Raw genomic sequence first — 18,573 nt, 5'->3', positions numbered from 1 at the left:
ATGCACTCCCTCGCCCAGGAGATCCGCAGCTTCTCTAGGGCCAACCTGCGGAAGCAGCGCACCCGCGTAACAACGCTGACCGGCAGGAGGATCATCGAGACGTGGCGCGGCGCCTGCCTGCAGGTGGAGGAGGAAGAGGCGGCCGCCCCAGGGAGCGGCGGCTACGTGCAGGATCTCAGCACCGACCTCCAGGTCGGCGTGGTGAAGCCCTGGTTGCTGCTGGGTGAGTGGCGGCGGAAGGCGGCGACAGGCGGCGGCGGGCCCGGGGGCGGGCGGTGGCTGCGCGCTTCGTCCCGCCCCGCCGGGGTCGGGGATCGGGGGGCGCCGGGCGCACCGCCGCTGCCCGAAAGGCCGCGGTTCGTGCGGCCAAGCGAGCGCTCGCCGCGGGTAGTGGGTGCGGAGCGTCCCGAAGCGGCAGAGCGGGAGGCGCGGTGCTGCCTGCCGGGTGGGCGTTCGGCGTGGTAACTGGCGCGCTTTCTCTTCAGGGTCGCAGGATGCTGCCCACGACCTGGAGACGCTGAAAAAGTACAAGGTAACGTTACGCGGGCATAAAAATGCATCTCGGGTGGCGCTTGCTAGTGGGTTTATTTTCTTGGTTAAAAAGTCTGAAATATTCGCAAGTAACTCGTAAGAAAAATTATATTTGCACTTTTAAAAGGCTGCTCCATTTGCAGATGGACTGGTATCCTTGAGCTTCACGAGAAGCTGAAATACTTTGCTGCAAGACTAATGGTTGTTTTGGAGCCGTTTTCTGGAACGGATTCCCGCACTGCCCTCGGCGTTTTGGGCGCTGAGCAGCATCAGGCCTCCTTGCCTTATAGGGATTGATGAGACCAGAAAAAGAAAGCAGCAGCTCTAAGTCTGTCCCAAACTTTGGTGGTTTTACTCTTCTCTGTTACAGTAATGGGGTGATAAGGCCCACAGACAGTGGTGCTTCTGCAGGACAGGGAATGCACCAGTGTGGCATCTGGTGCCATCTAAATATCACTTCACTCTAAGTTAAAGTAACCCACAACCTGGCCGTAGCCTGAACAGAGCAAAGGTGGCAGGAGGCCAGAGGTCGTCTCACCTGCCAAGTGCAGCTATAGTTTCCTCTGAAATCCTTCTGCTGCAGTAAATGGTACTGGTAACTCAGTAGAAGGAACATTAAGCTGATGGGTTAGGGCAGGCTTGAAATTTAGGGGATTGTTGGGTGGTCTGTGCCCTCGTTCCAATTCCTTTCTCTTTTGATTTGTATGCTCACAACTCCCTTTTCTGTTGAAAATCCTTACTTTAGCCTGTGTTTGGTTGAGCACAGATCTTTTAATTTCCTTTAAAAAAAAAAAAGAAAAGGCAGCTTAAAATATACTGTGATAAAATTCACACAGCAGTGAAACTCTGCTTGGAGAAAAGCACAGCACAGACAGCATATGTATGTAAAACTGAACGATGCAGTTGTGTAAGTTACAATCTGTGTTTGCTCAAAGAATAATCCACTTTTGCTACTGCTCATTTTGCTTCCTATCTTCAGAAAATGTCTTCTTTTTTTTTTTCCTTTTTTTTTTTCCACTTAGGTTACTCATGTTCTAAATGTGGCATATGGAGTCCAAAATGTCTTCCTCAATGACTTTATATACAAGACTATTTCAATTCTAGACCTCCCAGAAACTGATATTACTTCCTATTTCCCAGAATGTTTTGAATTTATTGAGAAAGCCAAGATCCAGGTACGTATATCAATAATTAATGCTACCAGTTATCCCGTTTAGATTATTTATTACTTTATTTAAAATCTAAAGCAGGATCTTTTGTCAGAAGAAAGTGTGGTACTAAGTGAGTAGTTTTGCCATTGCCTTTTTTAATTTTAAATTTAGAATCCAAGCAGTTTGTAAGCATTCCTAGAGACATGGTATTGCTATTAATCCTGATTCTCTCCATTGTTGTCTTTTTAGAAGACAGTAATCTTGCATATTTTAGAGAAATGCTTCTTTAATACAACTGGAACAGTGGTTGACTTCACATAAAGAAATCCCATCGTAAGTCCAAGTCACTACATCTGGCAGAGGGAAGCTTTTTTACTTTCTGCAATTTATCCATCGGGGGTGTTGGTTTGGATTAGCAGAAAGCCTAACAGGGCTTTTACAGCTCTTTGTGGTTTGTCAGCAGCTGTCCATCATCCCGGTGCTTTTGCTTGGTCGTCCATTGAAGATACAGTTCATTGAGCTATGCACACACGATTATGTACCAAGACTGTCAGATAATGTGTTAGTAGTCTTGGAGCCAACCCATAATTTAACTGCTAACAAAATCCTGAAAAAGACATGACATAGGAAATAGGGTGAAGGGACTCCTTCTGGGCTTGCTTGGCAGACTTGTTTGTAATCAAGACCATCCGTTACTCATATTTGTTAAATTCAGGCTTGCTGTGTAATTTATGACAACTATTGCTTTGGTGTCAAAACTATGACTTGACAACCAAACCTTATTGGATGTGATTCTACCATATCAACCATAGTCTTTATTTACGTAGGTTAGGATAAAAGAAGATAATCTTGTCCCGGCTTTCTTTGTGTCACACAATGTTCTTTCCTTCTCTCATTTATCATTTACAAGCTATGTGATACGCATTGTCGCTTAATGACCTTTTCAAGGTTTCTAGTTACGGTTTCCACTTCATTTCTAAATAAGACTTGCCATTCATTGCTGCAGTGTTGCTTTCTGCCTCTGGTGTTTACGTTCCAGTTGCTGTTTTGTAAGCTAAGGAGTTTTCATGAAAACTTTTAAGCAATATTGATACTCTTCTAATGGGAGAGTTGGGTGAAAGAGCAGGTAATTGATGGAATAGAGGTTCTCCAGGATCAGTTCACGAGGCATGTGGTAGCAGTGTGTGGAGACAGGTCTCTGGATGGTTTGAATCACTTTATTTGCTTTGTCAAAATAATGTTAAAAGAGCTTATGATAAATTGTATCATTAAGTGCTCTTCTGTTTAAGTAATCACAAAGAGATACTACTGTTTCATTTCCTAAGGTGGGAGAGTAAGAGATGTTCACTGGTGAGTGTGATGAGTGAGAAATTGTTACTAGAACATGGTTAACTTAATGAAGAGTATGAGAGCACCTGAATTTGAAAATGCAAGTAAAGCCTGCACTGTTGAGTAAGTTGCAGCCAGCTGGTACTTGCACCAGGACTGACTTTTCTAAAACTGTAACTGCTCAAGTCTGTAGACGCTGTGGTACAAATTCTGATACTGATCAGAGCTCACCTTCTCTTCTAGGCTCCAAATTGGCAGGCAGAATTTCCATGACACGTGAGGTGACCCATGTCATAATGCTATGAATGAGGGATTTTTTTTAATCTTTCTGTTTAATATCTAATTATAAAACCTCTAAAGTCTTGTCTTTCCAAGGAAGAACTCTTAGCTCATTTATGAACACCTCTCCGTATTGCTCCCGCTGTCCCTCCTAAAGAAAAAGCCCTGGCACCACTGCAAAGTAAAGTGGATCCCTGAGGAACTACATTAGCCTATGGCTCTTCACCAAAAGCTTTATGCTTCTGTTTCGTTTCTTTCCTCAGTGAGGCTTTTTGTCCACTGTGCATAACCACTGTATAATCACCTTTTCTCTTGGTGGAAGGTGATTTTGCTTCCCTCTGTATAAAAATTTTAAAAGACCAACTTGGTCTTGAGTCTTAAGAGGTTCTTGCAAGACAATGGACCATTTCTGGGTGGGTGAAGGTTAGGCTATCGGGATCAGAGCAAGGAGTTCTTAGTAGAGATTAATTTTATATCTGCAATCTGTTTCTCACTTTTATTCTCTATTCATATCTAATATAAAATTAGTTAAGAATTACATGCCAAATTTGTCTTTGTAAAAGATGAATAAAAGAAAAGAATAAATCATGATAAAAGAATGATGTGATTTAACAAGGAAAGATAAATGTTCTCGGTATTAAATTTGGTTTAATGTTATTGCTTATGTTCATTTGTGTTCAGTAATTTTCAGGTCTGTTCCGTGGATATCACGATATAATTTTTGGCAACGTACAACAGAACAGTCATTAAAAACAAAAAAAACTTAGAAGAAATGTGAAAGAGGAAAATAAAGTATGAACTGTACAAAGGAAAAAAAAAAAAAGGATCACTTTCAATGCTTATTTTTTACCCTCAGTGCCCCTGCTAGATACTGATGTTGATTATGGTACATTATGTCTGAAATAACTCCTTAAATCGGTAAAAATCACTTCAAATACACAGTGCATAAACTTCAACGATTGCTTCATTAGCAGTGGTATAATTTTTAATGCCATAATTTTAGTGTCGTTATTGTAAAGGAGATAGTGGATTTACAGGTCACCACTGGCACTTCCTCAGGTAGCTGAAATACATGCACAGGTCTGCTTTCCACTCTGCCATAGTCCGTGTGATCAGGAAGCATGTCCCTGGGAATGCGAGAAAGGGAATGCAGGCTACAATTTCCAGTAGGCAATGCAAAAGGGATGTGATTTCCATTGCAAAAGAGGGTGATACTGTAATTCGTTGTGCTGGGATGCAGGAGCTTAGATTCAGTTCCTAGCTCTGCCATAATCTTGTTGTGTTAACTTGAGCAAGTCATTCTTTGAGTCTCAGCTTGGCATTTCTTCAACAACGATAACATCACTCAGTTTCATACTTTGTTGTATTGTTTAAACTGGAAGATTTCTGGAGCAGGAATCATTTTCTGCTCTTTGTGTTTATTAATACACCAGATAATTGCAACCCCCAGGTCTGTAACATAAGCCATCAAGTTCTGTGAAAGGAACCCTGGTGGTTATAAGGTCTTTTTTCCTCTGGGTGAAATAACCGTTGAATAATTTGTGCTTGTTAGGAGCAGACAGAGCAGGCTGTTTCTGTCTAAAATATGTTTGTTTAGCCTCAAGTGTCTGAGCATGTTGTGTCGTGTTTCAGTATCTTCATTCAAAATATGGAGATGCTAGGGTGTTTTGTGTGTGAAAGTGGCACCTGGCAGACAGTTCGGACTGACCCTTTTCCAGGTCATAGTCTGATGTACAAACATGACAACATCACAAAGCCTGGACCTCACAAACGTTGCCCAAGCCACACTAGATTGTGTAGTTGTCTTTGTGTTAACTCACAGCTGTTATTTCCTAATGAAACTTGCAGTGTCATCTTAGAGTCATTCAGGTGTCTCGAAGATTGTGTAAGAAATGTTTAAGTAGGATAAAAACATTAATTTTATAGATACTTCAGGATAAACCTGAGTATAGACCCCAGGAGAAACACTTGTGAATTCATGGGAGGTTCACTCGTGTTGGATTTTGCACTTTAGTCCCCAGTTAAGGGACCTCAGTTGTATCAGCTGTACCAGCTGCTACAGTCGTACCAGCAGTGTGATGGGGAGGTAGAGATTTGTTGCAAATCACATGGTATCTTTTCTGATTTTTCTGTTCCTATGCATGATCCTGCTTACCCAGAATCTTCTCTGAAGAACTCCAGAGTACACAAGAAGCGTGCAACTGAAACTACAAGTTGTTCTAAAATCTGCCTCTGTGCTTAGCTGTTTGCTGCCTTGCTATGTTTTTAACCTGGTAACAAGATATAGTCAAGTTCCTCTCCATATTGCACATAAAATCTGTTTTAAAATTGGCACCCAATTAGATCTGACATCTTAGTATCCCGGATGCCTGTGATTTGGTTTTTATGCGAGGGGGCTGCTGCAAGGTCTTGGGCAAACGGACAGGGGAACGTTTTTGTTGGTTTTTTTCTTAGTTCTAAGGTATGAATTAGGTTTGAAGGATTTGATAATTATAAAGTGACTTTGGTTAGAAAAGTATTTAATTTGGGGCTTATATATCTATGTTTGGAGTTACTTATGTGTGTAAATATTTGCTTTGAGCTCAGCAAGGAGCTTTTAATAAGTCTTAACAGGTTTTGATATAAAGTTTCTATTATTTGTTGCTATCTACTTAATGAATATCTCAACTTATGTTTCATTTGTGTCTTGAAGGATGGAGTGGTACTAGTCCACTGTAATGCAGGAGTCTCCCGTGCAGCAGCAGTAGTCATTGGATTTCTAATGAATTCAGAAAGACTGAATTTTGCTAGAGCCTTTTCCTTGGTGAAAAATGCAAGGCCTGCGGCTTGTCCAAATCCTGGCTTTATGGAGCAGCTTCACAAGTACCAAGAACAGAATATAAAAGCTAACGGAAGCATAAATGATCATGACTGATCAAAAGGAGAAGTGAAGCAATCTGTTTAGACGATACTGTAACAGATGTTGGATGTACTTTAATCTGTCATTTTGCAGTCCCCTTTCATGTGTGCATTTTAAAGTGTTTCCTTTTTGTTTTTCTTACCCCCTTTGACCCCTTTTTTTCAGCACGTAGTCTAAAGGCTAAATGATATTTCACTGACGTCAGAGATGATTTTGCCCAAGAACAAGCTCTTCCTAGAGCACTAATAAAAAGATAACATTCAATTTTCCTTGATACTTTAGAAGAAAACAGAATGATGTTTTTTTATTGAACCAACAGAAAATGCAGGCAATAGAGAAGAGAAATAAAGTAACGGACATGAGTTGCCCTGTTTACTTTAATACTAAACCAGATCTATGCATTCTAGTTGGCTGTAAAACTTAGATAATAAAATGTTCATATAATAAAAGTACCTTGATATTGGATTTTAAATTTATATTGCAACTAAAAAGGATTTCGTTGAATTTTGTGGGCTAGGTAGCCATTAAATATTTCTGGAAATTAAAACAGATGGTCTTCTGAGGATGCTCAAAATGTGTAGGATGCTTTAATGCTTCTTGTCTTTCTACTGTTTCTTATCAAGTAGTGATTTGAAGTGTACTAACATGATGTTTTCAGAGTGCTGGAACCAGGCTGTTGGTTTTTTTTTGTAGATCATTTCCGTGGAGATACAAAAAACGTTTATAGCAACCTATTGCTGATTCACTGCTGCTGCCTTTTCTTTGTGTTAGGTCCTCATTTGCTGTCCCCTCACTCCATTCCACATCGTGTATAAAGAACAGACATCATAGGGTAGGTAACTTTGACCCTTCTGGTGAATCTCAGGCTGGAATTACTCTCTTAAGATGGCATATTTAAAAAAAAAAAAAAAAATTGTAAAAGATTTCAATAGTAATTTTTGTGGCCTTCATGCCAGTTCTAAATAGTTTGATATATTAATATGCAATAAAATAAAAAGAACACTGTATTTGGATAAATTCTGTGCTGAAGTAGTCGCTGATTCCGTGAAAGTGATTTGAAAGGTTTTGTTTCAAGAACTGGCACAGTATTCTCTTGTACCACTAGTTTGAACTGTAGCATGTCATTGTGTATGAACTACATTGTGTCTTGCTCTCAATATTAGTTGCTCGTGATAAATGCTAATGCAAGGATTAGGTACTCTCCCCATATCTGATTGCTATTCTGTGGTCATCACTTTTCCATTTCCATGGGGGAACTGGTGATTGCATTTCCATGTCAGATGGGGATATCTGTGCGTGCTGTCAACCTTGGAAATGACTGACAGCCTTTTCCCTGGTGAGGACGCTTTCCCCCTTCAGCTCAGTTGTGGCTTTAGGAGTTCCTAGCCCATAGAAATAATCAGGGACAAGCATTTCTAATGGTTCACAAATTTTTAAGTTGCATGTATAATGACTGCAGTTAGAATCATTAAGGTTGGAAAAGACCTCTGAGATCATCAAGTCCAAGCACTGACCTAACACCACCATGCCCACTGAACCATGTCCCAAACTGCCATACCTACACCTTTTTGAACGCCTCCAGGGATCGTTATTCCACCACTTCCCTGGGCAGCCTGTTCCAATGTTTGACCACTCTTTCAGTAAAGAAATTTTTCCTAATGTCCAATCTAAACCTCCCCTGGCGCAACTTGAGGCCATTTCTTCTCATCCCATCACTTGCTACTTGGGAGAAGAGACTGACCTCCACCTTGCTAGAACCTCCTTTCAGGTAGTTGTAGAGAGCAGTAAGGTGTCCCTTCAGCCTCCTCTAGACTAAACAACCCCAGTTCCCTCAGCCACTCCTCATAAGACCTGTTCTCCAGGCCCTTCACCAGCTGTGTTGCCCTTCTCTGGACACACTCCAGCACCTCAATGTCCTTCTTGTAGTGAGGGGCCCAAAACTGCACGCAGTACTCGAGGTGCGGCCTCACCAGGGCCGAGCACAGGGGCACGATCACCTTCCTACTCCTGCTGGCCACGCTATTGCTGATCCAGGCCAGGGTGCTGTTGGCCCCCCCGGCTAGCCGGGCACACTGCCGGCTCACGTTCTGCCGGCTGTCGACCAGCTCGCCCAGGGCCCTTTCCGCCGGGCAGCTCTCGACAGCTGGCGCTCGGTACGGGAGCCGGCCCGGCCCTCTCCCGAGGAGCCCGCTCTGCCACCGCGGCGGCTGGGGAGAGGGGCCCGACGGCCGGGAGAGCTGGAAGCGCGGCCGGAAGCTCTCGCACCGTGAGGTGACGCTTCCCGTCCCGCGGCGTGGGGGCGGAACGCGCAGTGACGTCCCACCTCCGCCCGGTTGGGGGCCGCTCACAAGCCGGCGGGAGGGCGGGTCGGAAGTGACGGTGGGAGGAAGTTCCGTCCCGTTTGAAAGCGCCCGGTGGAGCTGTTGCTGGCCTTTTCCCGCCGCCTGGGCCAACGTGGCCGCCTTCGCTATGGACCCACCGCCCGTAGGTGAGCTGGACCGCCCCCCTTCCCGCCGCCGTGCCCCCTTCGGCTTTGCCGGGCGCTGTGCCGGAATCCGTGGGCGGCGGGAGGCGCCTCGGAGGTTGCCGCTGCCCGGCTCTTCCGCCCCCACGGCGCTGCTCGCGCCCCTCTGGGCGGGTGAGAGGGATCGGGGCGGCGCCGGTCCCTTGCTCCGGGCCGGAGGACGCGTTGGGTGAGCGCGGACGCCGCCGGGCTGAAGTGGGTGATGGGGGACGGCGCCGGGATGAGCGCCTTCCCCTGGGGGAGAGCGGGGAGGGGGTGAGCGTGGGGTTAAACCGAGCAGCCGCTGGGCCGCTCCTCCGTAACGTGAGATCCGTACCTGGAGCACCCCGGGGCAGTTGAGGGGGGTGCGGCTAGCCCGGCTGGGGCGGCAGGGCCGCGGGGCCCTCTAGGAGCACGTTCACCGGGCTGGAGTGCGGAGCCGGCCGGCGGGACAGGAGAATCCAGCCATGGCGTGATCGCTTTTACAGAAGAAATGCCTTTAAAACCACCCCGAACCCCTATTTACCCTCAAACCCGGAAATCCACCCATAACCAAACTAGTACACTTTAAGAACAAAGTCATAGAATAGCAGTTCTTATCGTTGCAATAAAATGCAAGACCGTGATAAACTTTGCTTACTTGGAAAAGAAATTATTGGAACTTAGTTGCTTATTGTATATTGGTTTATGTTTCTTTGATAGAACTATTCTTTAATCAATGGAAAAGGCGAGATCACTTGGCTTCTTTCATGTTTTTAAATGTTTTCATTAACATAGGAGCTGAGCCAATGACTCTTGGCTCCCCAACATCTCCGAAACCAGGAGCTAGTGCTCAGTTTCTTCCTGGATTCTTGATGGGCGATTTACCTGCGCCAGTGACTCCCCAGCCACGCACTTTAAGTGGCCCTTCAGTTGGTGTGATGGAAATGAGGTCTCCGCTACTTGCAGGTCAGAACTTGTTAAGTGCTGAAAAATTGTCCTGAAAGTAAAACTTTGGGTTGTCTTATTGCTCTATGTGGCTGTTGCAGACTTGACTTCTTGTAGTTTTATAACTTGCTAAATGGTGAACTGTGGTGTGTTCAATGGAGTTTGACTAAATTCTTCAAAGTAGATATGAGTTTAATAAATATTTTAAACATGACAGTTTTGGTACCAGGAAAGGTTGCTTTTACAAGGAAGGTAATATGAACCTCTCGTAATACAGAATCAGTTTATGCAGCTCTTTACAAGTCAATTGCACATACAGCCATTAATGTTTTCCCTTTGTTTAAAACAGAGGTGTCTGCTGGCAAACTAAATGCTGCTTGTGCAAGCTGCTGATTTCTTTGCAATGAATTTTAAAAAGTCACTTACAGATTGTCAGTCTTCTAAAAACTGGATAGAGGAAAACTAAAAAATACTTCTTAATTAGTATCTAGTGGTGTATTTGCAGTCTTGCTGTCTGCTGTGGTTGGCCTGGAGTAGTGACTTTTTTCTAGCTGTAGATTCTCATCCCTTTCCAACCACCTAATTGACCTGACTAGAAAAAGCCCTTGCCCATGTTTCTAAGATCGTGGTATTATATGTCTGTTTTCCTCTCTGACAAGTATGAGTGAGTAGTTCACAGCTTCATTGATTTATTTCATGCCATGGGTGATCCTGGCTTTTGCATTAAATCATTTGGCATAATCTAAATATCTGATGGCGTTAGTGCACTAGTCATTTTGAAGGAGAAGTTGAAGACTGAAGAGCTGCAAGTTAATTTTAGATACTTTAAGCAGAATTGGACTTGATGATCCTTATGGGTCCCTTCCAACTTGAGATATTCTATGATTAGTGGTCTGGTGGTCTCCTGCTTCTTGCTCTTGTCCACCCACATATAAGCCTCTTCTTATTTATGAAATTGAAAATAGTTAGGTGAATTTCACCTAACTGTTTTTAAAAGAGTTTATTACAGTGTCAGAATATCAATTCTAGAAAAGGAGGAACCACTAAGATACTAACACAGGCCTCCCAAAATGAGTGATTAAGTATATCACTTAAACTGAAAACTTTAATGGGAGAGTGCTTTATATAATACACTGTAACAGTTCTTGATTGTGTTAAATGGTTCAGAGAGGAGTCTTGAAGCTCAGAATGTAGGATTGAAAAGTACTTTGGAAAAGCTTAGTTTCCAAATGTTTTGCAGGTGAAAACTGATAAATCAAACTACTTTTTTTTTTTTTTTTCCTTTCTCTCCTGGGGTAAAACCACACAAAGTGCTCAGAGATATGTCAATATCTTTTAGTCAGTTAAATTCTCTGTTACCCTGAAAGTCCCAAAGCTTACAAAATGGGACAGCAGCTGGCTTAACTTCGTCTGGTCTAAATGCAAGCTAGTCCCTGCTCTCAAGAGCTTACATTTTTATTTAATATGAAATTACATGGGAAGGAAAGGAATTTGGACAATGAGAATGTGACAGCATGTGCAAAGTCTGTGTGCTTTTTGGTGTGGTTCTTTAGCATGTCTCAAGTCTTAAAAACTTTGCTTTTGCATCTCTGCTACAGGGAGGTTAGTCTCTGAAACAATTAAAATACACTACTAACCTGCCTCAAAATAGGAAGATGTAGCTATGCTCAGAACTTCATAGAAAGAACAAGTGCATGAAAGTAGTGATTATACTGGGTTAATAAGAGATCTGAAAGTTTTAGATGATACTTGTGTAATAAGGCAGTTTCTGAGATGTATGTGGTATTCTTATGTAGAATATTAAAACCTGAAAGTTTGGTAGGCCAGATGATTTTGCAAGCCCCCAGTGAAACAATCAACCGTCTTTCATGGCTGAATTTACTGTTGAAGTCTCAAGAACAAGTAGCAGTGGTGTAAAATTACAAGTTTTCTCATGCTTTTTTCTTGTTCCTTTTAATCGCAGGAGGATCTCCCCCACAACCAGTAGTCCCTACACATAAAGATAAAAGTGGTGCTCCGCCAGTTAGAAGCATATATGATGAATTGTCTAGTCCTGGACTTGGATCAACGCCTCTAACCTCAAGAAGACCAGTAAGTGGCTTAGGTACTGGCGTATTCTTAGCAGAAGATGTGAGTTAGTTTACTGCTTCAGTGGATTCTTTAACTCAGTTGTGTAAACTGCTGTAGGAGAATGACCGGTGAGTCTTCAGATCATGCTGTTGCTTAATCTGCGTGTTTAGTGTGCCTGTTTCTGCGTAGTCTAAATGAGAGCTGCAGTCGTGGAGCTTATTTCTTTCCTATCCTTACTGATTTTTGAGACTGTAGAGAACGAAAAATGCAAATCGTGCCTCTGCTATGCTTTGTGCTTGACAAATGCAGACTTGTTGAAGCTTTTCACCTTCTTGTAAATTTATTGGGTTGCTGATTGCCAGAAGGGTCCAAATGTGTGCTATATTTTCTTTTAGTGGGCAATAGAGGCATTCGCTGAAATAGAAGGAATTTTGTGCTGAGTAAAATATGTAATCAAAATTTGGGCACGGAGGTGGGGTTAATTTTAGAAGAGTAATAGTAATGTTTCTAGAAGGTCATTCTAATAAGCTCTGTTACTTACCTCAACTGAGCAGTCAAGTGTTAGTAGGTTCTTTTTCAGTGAACATGATTCTTTTGATGCAAGGAGAATGCCTTTCACTGAATAAGCAGTGTTTTTACTGAGTGTTGCCTTCTGAAAAGTTTATCCTGAAAGCTCTGGTTCTCTGTGAAGGACATGATCTGATACTGTCTTAAAAGACTGGATATTTAAAAAAACCCACCAAACAGAGCAGCTGTCAGAACACATGTTGCTAGGTCTACAAATGCTCTAGTATGATCTTGTATCTGAGAAATGCCGCGATTCAGGCTAAATATACACTAAAATGGTTTTGGATATTGAAATCAGTCTATGTTAAAAAGAAAATAACTACTGGCATCTGAAACTCAAAGTATACTTTTCTTCAGTGCACTTGCACTAAGTAGTTGAGAGGGAAAGTAAGTCTAGTGATGAGGAATACGAGTGGGGGTTATGCTCTCATGATTTCTAAGCCCTTTAGACGGTGAAAGTCAAATGCTGGTAACTTGGGATACTGGTATCCTTTCCATCAGGATACACATAAATGTGTGAATTACTATACTACAGCGACAGTGAGATGCCTATTTTGAAAAAGGTTAAACTGTAAGGTTTTGAGTATTGATACCTACTTGGTTTCACAAAGCATATGTGATTGGTGTTAGGTAATGGATCACCCTAAGCCTGAATAAGCTTTCTTCTTGTATACCAGTAGCTCTTTCTTGTTTGATGATAAAATATCATAGTCAGACCCTGAATCCTGTTGCTTGTGGTGCTTCCTTTCTGTAGTTTGCTTTGCACTCTCGTACTATCTCTGATTTCATGTAAGCCTCTAATCAGGTAAGTTAACTGTATTCTTTTCTAAGGCTTAGTAATCATCTGGAAATTCCAGAATAGTTGAGGCCTACTGGATGTCCAGGCTGTCTGCTAGGCTGTGTGATAGAATGTAAAAGCATTGTCAAATAACTTTTCATTAATAATTTTTAATAATGTTGTATTAAATATACATGTAAATGTTTGTTCTTACTCTTAAAAGTTAGAAGTAGCTTAAGGCAGTTAATATTCTTGCTTGATGCTTAAGTTGCCTGAAAATGATCTCGTCTGATATGAGGAGTGTACCTGTAAGAATGATTTGTTACTTTCTGTATTTTAATGCAGGCCAGCTTTTCTCTAACACAGAGCTCGTTCGTTGGAACTATGCCATCAACTCCTGGAACAGGTAGATATCCTGTCAAAATATATAATTTACCTTTTTATTGCTTTTCTTGATACACAAAAGTCATCACTGTTTGAGCTACATCAACTCCTTGCTAACTCCTTGTGAAGGAGTTGCATCTTTATTTACTAGCTTTTCAAAAGGTATGTGGATGTGAATAGGAAGTACTTTTCTGCTCTGACTGAATTTCAATCAACTTTACTTACTCCTTATTCAAACTTTGTTGAACTGAGGCCAAAGGTAGTTGTCCTTGAGTGAAGCAGCTGAGATTGATGGGTTGCCTTCCATCTTCATAGGGTTTCCTATCTTGTGTATGAACCTGTGGCTTCTTGCTAGGTTAATTCTGCTGTCTTGTTCCTATTTGGCTTCTGTATTAAGCTGCTGGTGTTTAGAGGTCAAGGAGAAGCCAGGTTGCTAGTCATAAAACTTACTAGCATGCTTGCAGATGTGAAATTTAGATTGACTTGCTGTTTGTCTGTGTCTGCAAATAAATCTCCTTCAAACTCTTCCCCCATATGCAAATGCTCGATGCTGAATTTATTCTTTTACTGTAGGCTCTTAAGCTTTTCTGTCTTGCAAAAGTGATTTGTCAAACAATGCTTTTTCAATTTAACAGCTTCAAATATGTTCAGTCCTGCAAGCATTGGGCAGCCTAGGAAGACCACTCTATCTCCTGCTCAGCTAGATCCTTTTTATACTCAAGGTGACTCCCTGACTTCAGAAGATCAACTTGATGACACGTGGGTAACTGTATTTGGGTAAGTTGATTTCCGAAGTATTAGAAAAACCATGGGTGTGTAGTCTTTGCAACATATGGAGCGAAGCAGTTGGGCATTGCTGTTGTCTGGCATTCCTAGATTCTGAAAGAAATACAACTGTGACTAAAGCCAGCAAATGCATAGATTATAGTGAAGTACCTTAACTGCAGCTACATGTTAATTTTTCAAGTTAGAAAGGCAGCATTCTACCACTGAGGTGTGTGATGAAGTAAAAATGCCTAGAAGATAATAGTCTTCAAGTCGCTGCTTCTAAAATGGCATTAGCACACGAGTCTTTTGGATTTCTAAAAACCCTTCATAGGATTGTATTTTGGCACCAGAATTCTTAAGCTACTCGTTATAGTTTTTTGAGTATTTTTTTCTGTCTTTCAGATTTCCTCAAGCATCAGCTTCATATATTCTTCTACAGTTTGCTCAGTATGGAAACATATTAAAGCATGTGGTATGTCATAGTTTGAGACTTATTTCTGAAAACATGCTGGCTCATTCTTTAAAAGGCTGAATTTCACGATTTTCACTGAATTTCATACAGATGTCCAACACGGGAAACTGGATGCATATTCGGTATCAGTCTAAGCTTCAAGCCCGGAAAGCCTTAAGCAAAGATGGAAGAATTTTTGGTGAATCTATCATGATTGGTGTCAAGCCATGTATAGATAAAGTAAGTTAACAGCTGCTTTTATTTAAATATAAGGCACTGCTTTTGGGCTTCCTTTTTTTTTTTTTTCCCCTGACCTCTTCAATGTTTTTCTTTCTGAATTGCAAAGCATAGACAGTTCAGTTATATAGGTTATACCTTACATGAGTTTTATCTTAACTGTTTAACAAAATTTCCTGCTGAGAAGGATTATTATTGGAAAACTGTGCTCCTTGGAAATTACAATGCACAGAATTATATTACTGTCCAAGATACGAAGTGAAACTAACATAAGAGACAACTGAGATAAGAGTTTCCCAGACTGGAATTTGTGGCATTTAGGGACTGCAATAGATATGTGATGGCAGACCAAGAATGTTATTGCTCCTAATTGTCCCTCTTTTTATGTGACTATGTATCTGATTCTGGCTTTTCAGTTATTTTAGTACATCAGGCTGTAAATTTTTTAGCAAGACAGTCCCAATCCTCTTCTCTCACCTGCCCCCACAAAAGCATGCTGCTTTCTTGTAAGTAGTGGTTGAGGTAGGCGTGGCTGTATTTCAGTCTAATTTTATCATTAGCTATTAGTGTCTAGGTATTGACAATGCCCTGACCATTAATTCTTCCGGCACTTTGCATTGGGTACTGTACATTAGCTTAAGCAAATGACAGTCATTCTTTTAGAGTTCACAGATTATTTTTTTGGTCTCGTCTAAGGATAAGTGATGCTAAAAAGTAATATAAGCTTTCAAATGGAAACCATTCTCAGAACGCAGCCCTAGAAATTGAGCTTGCAGTTACTTAAATTTTTATCAGTTCAGAATATTTCTTACACTGAACAAAATTCAGAAACAAATGTACTTTAGTGCCCCTTTCCTCTGTGGGCTTCTGATGGTAGGCCTTCCAGTCTCTTCTTACCTTATTTGCTGTTTTGATGTCCAGTTTGTATCGACGACTGAATTGCCAATAAGCTGAAACTCTAATGATCGAAGACATTTAATTGCCTGGCATCTGATCTTTGTGTCTTTTGAATTCTCATTGTCTTTTGTGGATAGTGTCCACTTTCAAATATCAATAAATAAGCCCATAATCATTAACCTCTATTTTTGGAGGCAAGAGAGATTTCTGGAGACTAATCCATTGGGAGTTTGGTGTTAGCCTGTAAAACTCTTCCTTGCAATTGAAAACTAGATATGGTGGATTTGACATCAGTGCTTAGGTTTCAGGTTTAAAAGTAGCAGTATTTCCATGGGTTCCACTTGTGCTGAGTGGAGTCAGCTGCCGTCCACAGTGGACACCAGTCCTATCCTGTATTTTTGGATAGCTGTCATCTGCCGGATGTGATCCCAAATTTCTGCTGGTTTTAGGCTGGTTGAATGCGGTGCTTCATTGAGTCTAAATGCAGCAAATCAGGTCTCCCCAGGCTGATTGTCATTTCCTATCTTGTTTTCTCTGGGTTCTTGTGGAAGTTGTGGTTCTCAAGTCACTTGCTGCCTCTTTCATTCCACATGTATTCCTTTCTCAACATAAGTTTACAAAATGAAGCCTTCAGGCTGCTTTTGTAGCATTTGCTAAGGGGACTGAGTGAAACTCCTTGGGAAGTTGTATCTGAGCAAAAAGCTGCAAGTTGGTAAAGGCTTGGAGACAGTCTTGTATGGCTCAGGTGAAATTTCATCAGTGTTTAGAAAGAGGATGTTATGCTGCTTAGTTCAACTGGACCTGAAAAAAGTTGCTACTTGAAGTTTGTGCAAATCTTAAGATTTATTTGTTCAGTTTCAAATTTGGCTGACACTTGGTACATACATGAACAGATTACAAGCTTCTGCTACTTTTGCAATGGCATAATCCAACATATAAATGATTGCATCAAGGAAAGTGCTTTGGTGGTGTGTACTCGTGTGCTCTGTACTGACAGGCAATTTACTTGTGGTCTTTGCTTATTTTGAGATGTGAACATATTTTATCAAACAATTCTAGATAATTCTAGATAATAAAGGTCAAAATACTGCTTTTCAGTATTTGATGTTACATTAACCCTCTTTTTAAGAATGTGATGGAAAACTTTGAAAGAAGCTCTACATCCTCAATGTCTTCAGTGTTCACTCCACCTACAAAATCTGTCAGCACACCAGTACAACCTGCAAATAATACTACAAGGATTTCTACAATGAGACCTCTTGCAACAGCATATAAAGCTTCCACTAGTGACTATCAGGTATTTTAAGGGAAACAGAAAGCTGTATTTCTTTGTGCTATCTCCCCTTCATTGTATGAGGCTATACACATGTTAACTTCAATGTGACCTTGGCCTTTATCTTCTCCTGTCACATCTTTAAAAATGTAGTTCAAGTGCAAACTCAGTCTGATCAGTCTCTAAAATAATAATAAAAAATAAATTACTTACCACTTTTCCAGAGGTTAAGTGCTTGTTTTGAAAGTCTTTCAAACATTTTTTTCAAAATATAGCAGCACTTAGGAAAAGAAAAGAAAAAGAAACTGCTTACTATAAAAAGAATTAACTATATGTTGACTCATTCTCTTTATTGTCTCTCTTTCTCTTTCACCCCCTGCCTTCTAGGTGGTTTCTGACAGACAAACTCCTAGGAAAGATGAAAGTATTGTATCTAAAGCAATGGAATATGTTTTCGGCTGGTAATACACAAGAGGAAGTAACACACTAAGTAGGTCAGGGTTTAAAGTATGCTACTGGCATCCGTGGTTAGTTGTATAACTGCTGGTGGCAGTATTTTAACTTGCATCTCACCTGTTATGCCTTCAGTTAATTCAGCAGACATGTAGCTTGCACTTTAAATGATGGCAGTGTACACACGGTTTTAAAAACTGAGTAAGTGTAAATATAAGTGCTTTTTTCCCCATTTGTGCTCTGATTGCATGATTGTAGAAAAAATATCAGCACTGACTTTTCCTCTGTAATTACTTTCTGTGAATTACTTCCCATGTTTAAAATGGCAGCTTTATTTACTGATGCCTCTAATTTTCTTGGGGTTTTTTTCCTGGAAAGATGATGGGCTACTTGCAGGAAGAACGCTATGCACAGCTGGCTCCCAGGGACAGGGACTGTTCTTAGTATATGTGATTTTAGTTTTTTTAATCTCTGGCATCATGTTCTGAATGTCATAGCAACCTTTTAACTCTTTGTTTTATTAATAAAGCTAAATAAAGTTATTTTTTTTCTTAGGTTGTTTTTTAAACAAGTATGAGTTTTGTTAGGAAAAGTTATTGCAGTGCTCTTAACTGTTAAACATTAGGCAGCATCATACTTATTAAAGTGTTATCGGCAGAGCAGACACTGCTGCTTTTTACTGCAGTACCAACCAGAATTAAAACTAGCTAATATTTAAGTCATCTCCATGGATATTTTATAGCGGTGTGCACTTAACAGGTAACGAATGAACTGTAGCATTCTAAGCTATAAAACATTGAGTTGAAATAGCTGAATGGAAAAATGTGTCAGTAACCAGAGCTGGCTTCATTTCAAGACTTCTAAAAGATGTTCTCTAAGGTATTGGCTGAATGATGATTTTTATTTTGGTTTGGTTTGGGTTTTTTTGAAAATTGAACTTTCCTCCCTCTTGAAGTTTTCTTTTGGAGGTGAGCCTCTGAAGTAATCATGTGTGTTATGTAAGGTCATAGTCTTCAAGGTAGAGGACTCTCTTTTGGGAAGTGAGCAATTTTTTTTTCTCCAGTATGTGGGAAACT

At 41.0% G+C, this 18,573-nt stretch overlaps 2 protein-coding genes across 3 annotated transcripts; both read left to right on the top strand.

Moving 5' to 3' along the window:
• Positions 1-6,758, top strand: DUSP19 (dual specificity phosphatase 19). 2 transcript variants are annotated; one of them, XM_086465680.1, is made up of 4 exons: positions 1-223; positions 486-532; positions 1,554-1,706; positions 5,983-6,758. In XM_086465680.1, the coding sequence occupies exons 1-4, from the start codon at positions 1-3 to the stop codon at positions 6,202-6,204; spliced, it is 645 nt and encodes a 214-aa protein (XP_086321806.1). In that variant the 3' UTR covers positions 6,205-6,758. The 2 variants fall into 2 exon arrangements, with proteins under 2 accessions (XP_086321806.1, XP_086321805.1); XM_086465679.1 differs by having other exon boundaries at positions 1,554-1,712; positions 5,959-6,758.
• Positions 6,759-8,604: 1,846 nt separating this feature from the next.
• Positions 8,605-17,566, top strand: NUP35 (nucleoporin 35). Its single transcript, XM_009959636.2, has 9 exons — positions 8,605-8,677; positions 9,470-9,640; positions 11,583-11,710; positions 13,380-13,440; positions 14,054-14,195; positions 14,589-14,658; positions 14,749-14,877; positions 16,901-17,068; positions 17,432-17,566. Exons 1-9 carry the CDS (start codon positions 8,659-8,661, stop codon positions 17,507-17,509), a joined length of 966 nt encoding a protein of 321 aa, XP_009957938.1. The 5' UTR covers positions 8,605-8,658; the 3' UTR covers positions 17,510-17,566.
• Positions 17,567-18,573: the final 1,007 nt, after the last annotated feature.

This window comes from Leptosomus discolor, chromosome 5, assembly GCF_034619465.1.
Source record: "Leptosomus discolor isolate bLepDis1 chromosome 5, bLepDis1.hap2, whole genome shotgun sequence".
NCBI classification, from domain to species: Eukaryota; Metazoa; Chordata; class Aves; order Leptosomiformes; family Leptosomidae; genus Leptosomus; species Leptosomus discolor.
The sequence above is the reverse complement of the archived record's forward strand: the minus strand, read 5'-3'. Positions and strand labels throughout refer to the sequence as shown.